The sequence below is a fragment of the Hippopotamus amphibius genome, chromosome 8, assembly GCF_030028045.1.
Source record: "Hippopotamus amphibius kiboko isolate mHipAmp2 chromosome 8, mHipAmp2.hap2, whole genome shotgun sequence".
In the NCBI taxonomy this organism is placed as follows: Eukaryota; Metazoa; Chordata; class Mammalia; order Artiodactyla; family Hippopotamidae; genus Hippopotamus; species Hippopotamus amphibius.
This window is the reverse complement of record NC_080193.1, coordinates 145950556-145962287: the sequence shown is the minus strand read 5'-3', so window position 1 is coordinate 145962287 and position 11732 is coordinate 145950556. Positions and strand designations below refer to the sequence as shown.

General features: G+C 43.4%; 1 protein-coding gene across 1 annotated transcript; it reads right to left on the bottom strand.

Annotated features, from left to right (window-relative positions):
- Positions 1 to 6828: 6828 nt before the first annotated feature.
- LOC130859617 (olfactory receptor 12-like) lies at positions 6829 to 7779 on the bottom strand. Its single transcript, XM_057747200.1, has one exon. The coding sequence runs from the start codon at positions 7777 to 7779 to the stop codon at positions 6829 to 6831; it is 951 nt and encodes a 316-aa protein (XP_057603183.1).
- Between the last annotated feature and the right edge of the window lie 3953 nt (positions 7780 to 11732).

Below are 11732 nucleotides of genomic sequence, written 5' to 3'. Positions count from 1 at the left end.
AAATAAAAGCAAACATACAAATCATGGTTGATAGTTTTCGGACTCTCTCAGTAACTGATATAAGAAGAAAAATGGTTGTCATATGTTTGAATTGGTTCAAAATATTAACTTAATGGGCCCACTTGGCATAGATAGAATACTCCACTCAGCAAGTGCAGAATATAAATTCCCTTGAAGCACACAGAACCTCACTGTAGTAAGGTGAATAGTGTCTCCCTCCCCCAAAATGTCTCCCCAGAAACTCAGAATGGGACCTTAATGGGAAATATGGTGTTTACAAATGAATTATTTATGATGAAGACGTCCTCGATTAGGTGGGCCTTAAATCCAATGACTGGTGTCCTTATTAGAAGAGGAAATGATACAGAGACACAAAGACACAAGGGGAAAAGGCCTGTAAAGACTGAACAGAGGTTGGAGCAATGCAGCAACAGGGGAGAGAGTGCTAAGGATGCAAGTGGCCTCCAGACACCAGGAAGAGGCAAGAGATAATGTTTCCTAGAGCTCACAAGGGCAGCAGGCCCTGCTGACAACTTGATTTTGGAGTCTATCCACTAGACCTGTGAGAGAGCAAATTTCTGTGGCTGTAAGTCATCAACTTTGTGTTAATTCATGATGGTGGCCCTGGTGACTGACACAGGATGGATTTGAGGGAATTTCCTTTTACCTGGTAAGGTCAGCAATACACCTTCACTCTCCTATCTTGGGGGTGTGTCACCCCTCCAGCTCTATGTCAAAATGTACTCTTCAGGGATCTTGATTACCTATCCCAATCCTTCCATGTTATAGTTCATTTATTTCAATTGTTTTAAACATAAAAACATACCTTAGTTACTTGTAGAATCTTCTTTAGAGAGATATTTAGTTTACTTCCTTTATATTTTTTTTCAATAATGAATATTATGCAAGGGACACTTTTTTTCCCTCTCAAGTGTTTATCTAGACGTGGATTTCTGAGGAAAAGACATTTTTTCTCAACCTCGTTTATTTTCATATTAATTTTACACTATAGAGACTCCTTTCCTTCCTCTTTCTGCATTTTTGCCATCCAATTACTCTACTCAACTGTAAAGCTGAAAGCCTTCCCTTTAAAGAGGTCCTGATTACAGGGGATGGAAGCAGTCTATAAGCTGCTCCATGACTGTGCTGTTGTCTAACATGATGGGCATAGAGGGTTATCCAGGCCAATCCCTCTTTTCTCTTCTAGTTTCTTCAAAAGCTTGGGTTGTCTACATCTATAAACTCCACGAGAACAGGAGGGTGATTGTTTTGCTGTAAATCATTCTGACATTTTGTTGTTCTTGTTGAACAAGTGCATCATATAAATTTCTTCATTATGTTTACACTTATCTGGCCAAGTTTCTCCCCAAATGATTGCACCAATGAAACACAACAAGTAGTGTAGAAGTCGTTGTTTTTACCATATCATCTCATTTGTATGAGTGTGTTAAATCTATGCTGTTTTATTTTAATTTGCTTTTCCTAGTTGCCAAAGAGTTCTAGTAACTTTTCAAAGTATTTTGAGTTTCCTTTCTTATTTTTCTGTTAGATATTTGACAAAACCACCGTTTCTATTGTGTGTGCTGAAAGGAATATTGATGTTTTCCAGAACATGTCTCTCTTGCTTCTTCTTTTTCAAAAGTCCTCTACATATTCTTTGACATGTTGCATTGCATGTAAGAGTTCATTTGTTCCATTGAATATACATTCTACCAAAAATTAATAGCATTGATTTTAGAGTCATGAGAGTAGTTAACTTTGGAGGACAAGAATTGAGATTTAGGAAAGTTTCTCTTCTTTTTTTTTTTTTGATACAGGTGGTGGTGAATTCCAGTAGTGGATTTTATTTCACTATTTTTTCTATATATATATAAATACATAATATTAATATAAATATGCACATTCATACTAACACATTTTAAAACAACTATACTCCAATAAAAATTAATTAAAAATAAATAAATATTCATGTCTTCCATTCTGAGCCTAGAAAGATGGATGCTGTGCCTTGGGGTCTGGGTCCTCATCTCTAATGATGATGTTATCCGTGCCTTTGGTGTGATGGAGCAGGAGCCCAAGGGAAGAGCTGTCCCAAGTGGAACCACCACATTCATGTCAGACTATTGACCTGGTTTCTCTGTGAGAGGCTCTGTTTGTTGGACCAAAGCCACTGACACAAAAGCTATTCCCACTGACATCATATCATCATGTGGAATGCTTGTCTGTGTATTTTAATTATTATTCCAAACAGATCTCTTTGGTGATGGTATTGAATTTGAGCTGATAGCAGGACAAGTGGAGGCAGGTTGCCCTTTCAGTCAATGCTTATCATTGCTCAGCAGGAGAGGGCAAGGCCCTGCATCTTGGTGGGGGCAAGAGAAGTAGTAAAGTGTATGTGAAAGCTATTACAGATTTTTTCTATGTGAAATTTGAGTCAAGGTGATACAAGTCATTTATTTTCTTTCCAACAGAAAAACTCCTTTAATGACAGCAAATTTTTGTATGTACAACATGTATACATACATGGAGGAGAGAGAGGATAGTATCACTGACTAGTATGTAAGGAAATATTATTAAAACATATGATGTGTTGGAAATGAAACAACATAATACAGTACATTAAGAGAATGATGGGGAAAAGCCCAGGATCATCTGAATTAATGCAGGTGAAGTTTTAAAAAAAGCACACTTTCATTATATAAAAAGTAAGCAAATTAAAAATGGAAGAAAAAAATTCAACATAATGAAATTCCCATATGAAAGCACACAGCCAACATCATTCTCACTAGTAAAAGCTTTTCCTTTAAGATGAGGAACAAACTAAGGTTGCCTGCTCTCACCACTTCTGATCAACATAATACTGGAGGTCCTGGCTAGAGCAATTAGACATGATTGAAGAAGAATTTAAAATATCTTTGTTTACAGATGATGTAATATTATATATTGAAAACCCTAAAGATCCATGAAACTGTTAGAAATAGCAAATTGAGCAAATCGTCAACATGCAAAATCAATACATTAGAAGAAGCAGCATTGCTATGCACTATCAATGAGCTATATAAAAAGGAAATTATAAAGCCACTCCACTTAAAAAAACACCAAGAAGAATAAAACCCTAAGGACTAAGCGTAACCAAGAGGACACAAGACTTACACATGCAAAGCTACAAAACATAACTCAAAGAAATTGAAGATAATCCCTGTAATGGAAGATATTCCAGGTGTGTGAGTCAGAAGATAATATCCCCAATGCGATCTAAGATTCAAGGTAATCCTTATCAAAATCACATTTTTCTTTTTTTGCAGAAAATGAAAAGTACATTTAAAAATTCATATGGAGTCTCAAGGGAGACCAAATAGCCAAAAGAATCTTGAAGACAAAGGTGGAGGTCACAGACTTCTTAGTTTCTAAGTATTGCAAGCTACAGTAATCAAAACAGTGTGGTGCTGGCACAAAGACAGACTTGTAGGGCAGTGGAGCAGAACAGAGAGCCCAGCAACGAGCCTTCATGGATTTAGTCAATTGATCTTCAATAAATGTGTCAAGACAACTCATTGGGGCAAAGACTGCCCCTTCAACGAATTGCACTGGGAAAAGGGCTGTTTATGTGCAAAAAGATAAAGTTGGTCCCTTACCTTGCATCATGAACAAAAACTAACTTAAAATAAATCGAAAACCTAAATGTATGACCTAAATCTCTTAAATACTTGAAGAAAACATGAAAAAAGCTTAACGACCTTGAATTTGGCAATGATTTCTCAGATATAACACTAAGAGCATATGAAACAAAAATGAAAATAGACACATGAGACAATATCAAACTTAAAAATGTGTACATTAAAGACTTAAATAACAGTGTGGAAAGGCAACCTATGAGATGGGAAAGAGATGTTGGCAAATGTCCCCTAATTAAAATAGAATTACCATATGATGCAATCAAACAATGGAGTATGTATTGTAAAAAAAAAAAAAAAAAAAGCAGTCTAAGACATATTTTCACACCCATTTACATAGTACATTCTTCACCATAGCCAGAAGTTGGAGGCAACACAAGTGTTCCTTGGTGGATGAAGAGAAAAACAAAAGGTTGCTTATTAAAATGCTGGCATACTATTCAGCCTTAAAAAGGATGGAAATCCTGTCACATAATGCAACATGGGTGAACCTTGAGGACACTATGCTAAGGGAAACAACCAGACACAAAAAGACAAATACTCTATGTTTTATTACTTATCTGTGGTATCTAAAGTAGTCACATTCAGAGAGACAGAACGTAGATGGTGGTTGTCAGTGGTGCAGGTGAGCAGGAGATAGGGAGTTATTGTTTAGGGGTATGGAGTTTCAGGTTTACAAGATGAAAAAGTTCTGAAGATCTGTTACAAAACAATGTGAATATGCTAAGCACTACTGAACTGTACACTCTAAATTAGTTACAACAAAATATGCTTTTTTTTTACATTACAGAAAGTTAGAAACTTCTAAAATTTAGTATGGAATCATCATTGAAACTACAATACGGTCTTAAAATTTAATGTGTTTATTCTCCACTTAAACACAATACACAAAATAGAGCTATGCCATGTATATTCTGGAGTTCAATACTAGCTAATACTGAACTCAAATTATAATCAGCAGTACATGTGAGCTAAGAACCCACTATATGACAGCAGCTGCAAAGCATGTATGGGATGAACAAGCCAAGTAAACCACTTCTAACATTGTGCACGGATCTTCACTACAATCTAATATATAGGTTTACATAGAGGTAAAGGTAGCCTGCAGGGTTTTAAAAATCATTTTCTTCCAGACCATAGGAGAATTTCTATTCCATCTAATAATGGACTGGTTTTCCTGATTTATCTGAAAGTCAAAATTTATGCTCTTCTACTAAGAACCACTAATTCCTTACTCTTTGCACTTCTAAATTTTGCATAATGGTGAAAATCTACCCTTGTATAAAAAAGATTGCATTTTTCTGTTTCCTTTAGGAATTTAAATTAAGATAGTAGAAGAACTAAGATAATTCTACTCAAAACCCATGGAATGCCAAAAAAAATATGAGAGAGTGAGAGAGTGAGACAGAGAAGGAAGCGAGGGAGGGAGGGATGAAGGGAGGAAGGAAGGAAGGAAGGATTAAGAGGGAGAGGGAAAGAGAAAGAAGGAAAGAAAGGAAACAAAGGAAGAGAGAAAGAAAAAAGAAAGAAAGAGAAAGAAAGAAAAAAGAAAGAAAAAGAAAGAAAGAAAGGAAGAGAAAGAGAAAGAAAGGGGGAGAGAGAGAAAGAAAAAGAAATGGGAAGGGAGGAAAGAAAGGAAGGAAAGGGGAGAGAGAGAAAGGGAAAGAGGGAGAGAGGAAGGAAGAAAGGACGGAAGAAAGAGGAGGAAAAGGAGGAGGAGGGGGAGGAGAAAAGAGAAAGGGAGAAAGGGAGAGTGGAGAGAGAATGATATTATAACATATGACTCTAAGAAGTCGTGTCATTTTGGAGCAGAAACCTGGGGGAACTCCTCAAAGAATAAAGGCATTGTATCAGGTGAATACAGTAAACTATGGCAGAGTTAGAATTAATTTTGCAGCCCAAAGATAGAATGGGAGGGGAACAAGGACCCAGCAGACTTTGGAGTAGGTCCCGATTGAGTAACAGTGAGCAGCAGTCAGATGACTTGGGTGTTGTCCCCTCCCACAGTTCTCCTGAGCAGGGAGAGCAGGGAGATGGAGAGCTGTGGTCAAAGAGACAGGGCACATTGCTACTGACCCTACAGTGTACAGACCACTCCTGCATGCAGAGGACAACCTCCTGGTAGTGACCATGGGAGTGGATGACTCTACCAAAGGGAGACACGATAAGGAGACCACTGAGCTTTGAGTCCAGGCTGCATGTTGGGTCCATGGAGCACAAGGGTGGAGCTCTGAATGGGCAAGTCAAGACTGAGGGTCCAGTGTCCGAGGGAGTGTCGGACAGAAGGCCAGGAAGCTGTACTCTCTGCCAAGAACATGCACCTTCTTTCTCCATCCCCTGCTCTCTGCTGCAGCCGCTAGGACCTTCACCTTCTTCAGAGATGTCTGTGCTGACAAAGCCTCATTTGTTATGGTCACAGGTAGTAAAGACACTGTCACCAGGTGGCTGGGTGGTGAAGGGGCAGTGGAACTCTGGGTATCAGGCATTCCTGTTGACTCCATGGGGAACCCAGCTGCTGTCCATGGAGAGAAACCCAGGCCAGGGTGCAGTAGGAGCTTCTGAAGCAGAAGCACAGAGGTACTCTACTGCCGTGTTGGGGGTGGTACCATCAGTGACCAGAAGGGGCAGGTGGAGGAACAGCCATGCTGCAGGATTGAGGGGAAGTACGGTCTTCCTGTCTCCCTCTAATTGGACCTAATGGTGACCCCAGGTTATAACCAAGAGAGGTGTAAGGATGAGCGTCTTAAAGCCCCTCTTCTAGGTGCTCCAGGGGAGCACACATTTACTGAGAGCACACTTACATGGTTTCAATAATGAAGAGAAGGGAGAGGCATCGGAATGTGTCTAGTGTCGTACCTTCCCTGGAGGATGTTGAATGTGAGACCTACATGCTGCTTCAAAGACTCTTGGCTTATCTCTCTGCCCACTGTGTCACCCAACTTGAGGATTATGGTCTTGGACAACATGGACAATCTCAGCATCTCACAGTTGCATTCGTGGTCCCTGATGTGCTTCCAGGAAGGAGTGAATGAAATGCCGGATGAAAGAATGAATTAGATGAGGGAACAATGAATTTCTCAAACCAAACCCAGTGCCTCCCCCAAAGCCCTCCTGTCCAGCCATCAGGACACACCGTCTCTCTGGCCACCGTCCTTCATGTGGCTGTGAGCTTCTGGCCCAGTCTCCGCAGGGCATCCTTCACATCCTTGTTTCTCAGACTGTAGATGAGGGGGTTGAGCATCGGGATGACCAGGGTGTAGAAGACAGAGACCACCTTGCCCTGCTCCATGGACTCCACAGCTCCTGGCTGGGCATACATGACAAAAAGGGTCCCATAAAAGAGGGACACAGCTGTCATGTGGGAGCCACAGGTGGAGAAGAGCTTGTGTCTCCCTGTTCCTGAGTGCATCCTCAGGATGGTCACTGAGATGTAGCCATAGGAGATGAGGACCACGAGTGTGGTGGCCACGATGATGAGGCCACAGATGCCAAACATGACCAGTTCACTGGTGCTTGTGTCGCCGCAGGCAAGCTGGAGCAGGGGGGGCACATCACAGAAGAACTGGTCGATGTGGTTGGACCTGCAGAATGGAAGGCTGAAAGTGAAGCTGGCCTGCATGATGGAGTTGAAGCAGCCTGCACAGTAGGAGCCCAGCACCAGACAGGCACATGCAGAGGGGCACATGGTGATAAGGTAGTGCAGGGGGCTGCAGATGGCCATGAAGCGGTCATAGGCCATTACAGCCAATAGGAAAGCCTCAGTGGTGCCGAGTAGGGAGAAGAAGAAGAACTGGATGATACATCCCTCAAAGGTGATGACCTTGGAGGAGGACAGGAAGTTGGCCAGGGCCTTGGGGGTGATGACAGATGAGTAGCACAAGTCCACGAAGGAAAGGTTCTTGAGGAAGAAGTACATTGGGGAATTCAGACGGGCATCCAGGGTGATGACCAGGATCATGGTGAGGTTCCCCAGGACGGCCACCACATACAGGGCAAGGAACAGTGCAAAGAGCAAGGCCTGAGCCTCCAGACCACCATCAAATCCATCTAGGACAAACTCCTGCAAAGGCATCACTGAGAGGTTTCCATTTCCGTGGGGTGACATGGTCCTGTGCTGAGCGAAAGGGGTGGAGAGCAGACATCAGGTCAGAGGCAGCCAGAGGGAGTAGGTCAAGGTCACAAGTTCATATTTTCTTGGAGCACAGGGATGCTTCACTACCTCACTGCACACTGACCAAGAGATCACTGGCTACCTGGTTGTCCAGATGAGCTCAGACTGACACAAATTGTAAACCTTTCCTCTGATTTACTAATTCTTAAGTGTGCCTGGAGCATTCACTTTGTGGGAGACTCTGAACGTTTTCTATGGGGTGGTTCAAGGGGTCTTGTAGAACTGACAGCCTACAGTGTAAAGGTAGCTTCCATCTCCCTGCCCTTGCTTTGAAGGACATGCTCTCCCTTCCCACGGGGGTGCTGCTGAGCTGTGCCATTTCTGCACTTTGCTCATGTCTAATCCTGCACTTTCTGCCCCTAATTTACTCATTCCTTCAGAAATCATTAAGTCTATGCCATCAGGACATGACCCAGTGATGGCTCTAACTCCTTGCCAGGCTGGGAACAGATCAGGGGCCAGCCCTCACCAGACTAGTATGGGTGCTATGTCTGTCTCTGCTGCAGACCCTGAGACCTCTCTTGGCATCTTTGTCTCTGAGATAGGACCATGATGGCAACCATCAACAGAGCTCTCTGCATCCTTGAGAGTCTAAGACTTCTTTCTTGCAATGCCAGATATTAGACAATTCATGGAGAGGGGAAAGTCCAACTCCATGGTCTGAGAACCAGCAGGACAGGGACTGGGACACATTCAGTATGTAGACATGTCCTCCCCCTGTTCTTGCTTTCATGCCCATGGCTCCTCGGTACACCCTGTGGGGTTGATTTTTTGAGCAATGGGAGCCACCAGCACTGTCACGTCTGCATCCCCTGGATCTTCCTGTGGGGTCCTGCTTCCTGTCCCTGTCACAGCCCAGACCTCATATGTCTGTTCCGAGTAGGGATGACCATCACAGTCTCATGGAACATGGGGGCCAGCTGTGTGATGCCTAGAGGAATGGTCAGGGAGATGCAGCTTAAAGAGGGAGGAGTGGCAAAGGAAGGTGGGCACAGAATCACAGTGCCTCCCAGGAAGGGGAGGAGCAGTAGTGAGAAGGTGGAAGTCAATTCAGAGCATATTTTGTTTTCTAGGACGAGATCTGCAGCCTCAGGTAGCTGGCTGTGGTTGGAGGGAGTCAACTCCCCAGGAGTGAGGGTGTGCAGGCTGAGGCTGTGTGGTCAGTGGTGGCCTTGGAGGAGCAATGACCTTCACATTCTCTCTCAGCCTGAAGTTCTCTTAGAGGGTGGTCTGTGAGAATTCATATACAGGAAGGTGAGTCAAAAATTATCTGCACTCTGGTGATATTAAACCTTGTATAAATTCTACAGCCAGAGTGCAGATAATTTTTGACTCACCCTCATACATTTCAACCAAAGAGAAGGTGGGTGACAATGTAGGTTGTCCAGCTTTCCTCTCCTGGGAGACCTGACTCCACGCTCACAAGACAGCAGAAGGGGACAGTCTGAGCTGGGATGCCCAGGCAGGGTGCACTGTAACATGGGTTTGGAGCCGGTGCTAAGAGTGGAGTTGGTGGGCTGTTCTACATACCATGGTCACCCATCACTGGACTCCCAGCCCTGTCCTGGGCACACACTCACATTCATCATGGCCAAGCTTTAGCTGTCCACTATGTCCACTGGGGTTCCCAGCTTCATGCTTCTGTTCTGTTTCCCAGGACAATTCATCCACCTCAGGGTCTTGGGTCATCACAATAGACTTTTAGGATGCTTGCAGGAAACACATGGAGAGCGATTGGCATTTTCATCTGGAAAGGCAAGCTCTTAGCTTGGTTTTTGAAAAATAAACTCATTCATTCCTCTGGCTTGTTGAGGTGACCCAGTGGGGCTATCGTGGTGGCTTCAGTAAACCTTCCCTTGAATTGATCCTAAGAAATACCTTCCCCTGGTGAAGCATAAGAATCCAGTGTTGTCTGCAAGTCTCTGTTTGTAATGACTGCATCCTGGGTCCTTTCCTTGTAAACCTAATTAGTCAAGTGTGGTCTGAGGCCCTGCAGCATCAGAATGGCCTAAAGCTTGTCAGAAATGTAAGGTCTCAGGTCACTGAATTTAAGCCCATGTTTATGAGAGACACCATGATTATTTCTACTCTGATTCAAGTTCAGACCCTGCTGCCCTGACTGACCCTGCCCTTTGCAGTGGGGAGGTGACGGACTGTGCTGTTCATGCTCCAGGCTCCCAGGACTCACCTTTCAGTGATGTTGACTCACCTCCTGCTGAGTGATTGTTGCACTGTTCCTGTGATGTCAGGAGGGGCATAACTCACCCAGGACCCTCTGCTCTCAGTATGGACAGGGCTCCTGATTCTGATCTGTGCTGAAGATAAAGAGGGGGCACTGAGGTCCCCCCACCTGTTCAGCTCTGGATTCCTGTGTAGTAAGGTGAGAGTGGGAAGGGAGCAGAGGAGGGCACCTGGTGTCCCAGTGAGTGTCAGGCCAAGTGCTCCAAGTTCCTGCTTCAGGAATCTCTTGGGTCTTGTTATAAGCAGGAGATGGGATGAGCTCAACTCACCTGTCCCTCTATGTCTTGTCCCCTCAGCTGGCTGGTATTCACGGCACCTGCATCTTTGGGTCACTCTGCTGGGAAGATGCTCTGCACCTGGCACAGCTGGGACTCAAGGCCTCAAATAGCCAATTAGGTGAGACTTGGGCACTGAGCGCACTGGGACTCCCAACTCCCTGGGTCTCAGGAAGATGCAGTTCTGGGGCCAACATTCCTCTCATACATTTCAGCCCAAAACAGGGGTGGCAGCAAGACTGAAATCCATCAGGGAGCACTGGGGTTCACTGGGTAAGAAGTAAGACAACTTACAGGGATGCAGTGGCCTCCTTGAAATGGCCTCCCCAGGGTTGCCTGTGTGACCTCCGGGCCCACAGCCCCTCCTCCCCTCTGCTCCATCCTTGCATGTTGGTGTGATAAAGAGTGATGAGCACTGTAGAAGCAGCACAGCCGTTTCTAAGCCATAAGGTGACACTTCCCTCAGTGCATACACAATAAATGTATCTGTTAAACAAAATATTTTAATCCTGGACAGAGTTCCCAAACTGAAGTATGAAGCTGATTTATGTTTAGTATTAAAATATAGAAACTCTGAAAGTAAAAAGCTGGAAAAACTTGTATCATGAATGTCCTATGAAAATCAAGGCTGGTGTGGCTCAATAATCACTAAAATACAAAACAGAATTCAAGAGAAAATTTTGCTTATAAAGGGACATTTTAATGTTCAATCTATCTGGATGATGTGAAGCATTTTATTTATTTATTATTTATTTACAACATTTATTTATTTACAACTAATAAAGACAAATTATGTAAAGTAAAAAGTGATGGAATTAAAAGGAAATGCAAACCCCCAAATCATGGTTGACACTTGACAACATCTCTCTGTAACTGTTGAAATAAGTGGAAATATTATAGTCATATGTTAGGATTGGTTCCAAATATCAACCACATGGAGCCTCTTGGCATAGATAAAACACTGCACTCAGCACCTGCAGAATATAAATTCCCTTGAGGGACACAGAAAATCACTGTAGTACAGTGAATAGTGTCTCTGTCCAAAAAAAAAAAAAAAACCTAGGTAGAAAATCAGAGTGTGATCTTATTTGGAAATAGGGTCTTTACAAGTTAATTTGATGAGGTCATGCTGGATTTGGTGGGCTCTAAATCCAATGACTGACGTTTTTATAAGAAGAGGAAATGATACAGAGAAACAGACACAGGGACAAAGGGCATGGAAAGACTGGGAAGAGGTTGGAGGGATGCAGCCACAGGGGAGGAGGTGCTAAGGATGCCAGGAGCCTCCAGGAAGAGGCAAGGAAGAGTGTTTGTCCGGAGCTTTCAAGGGCAGCAGGCCCTGCTGACAACTTGGTTTTAGATATTTATCCA

Coding starts and splice junctions, on each gene's coding strand:
- LOC130859617 (XM_057747200.1), bottom strand. CDS start 7,779: ATGTCACCCCACGGAAATGGAAACCTCTCAGTGATGCCTTTGCAGGAG.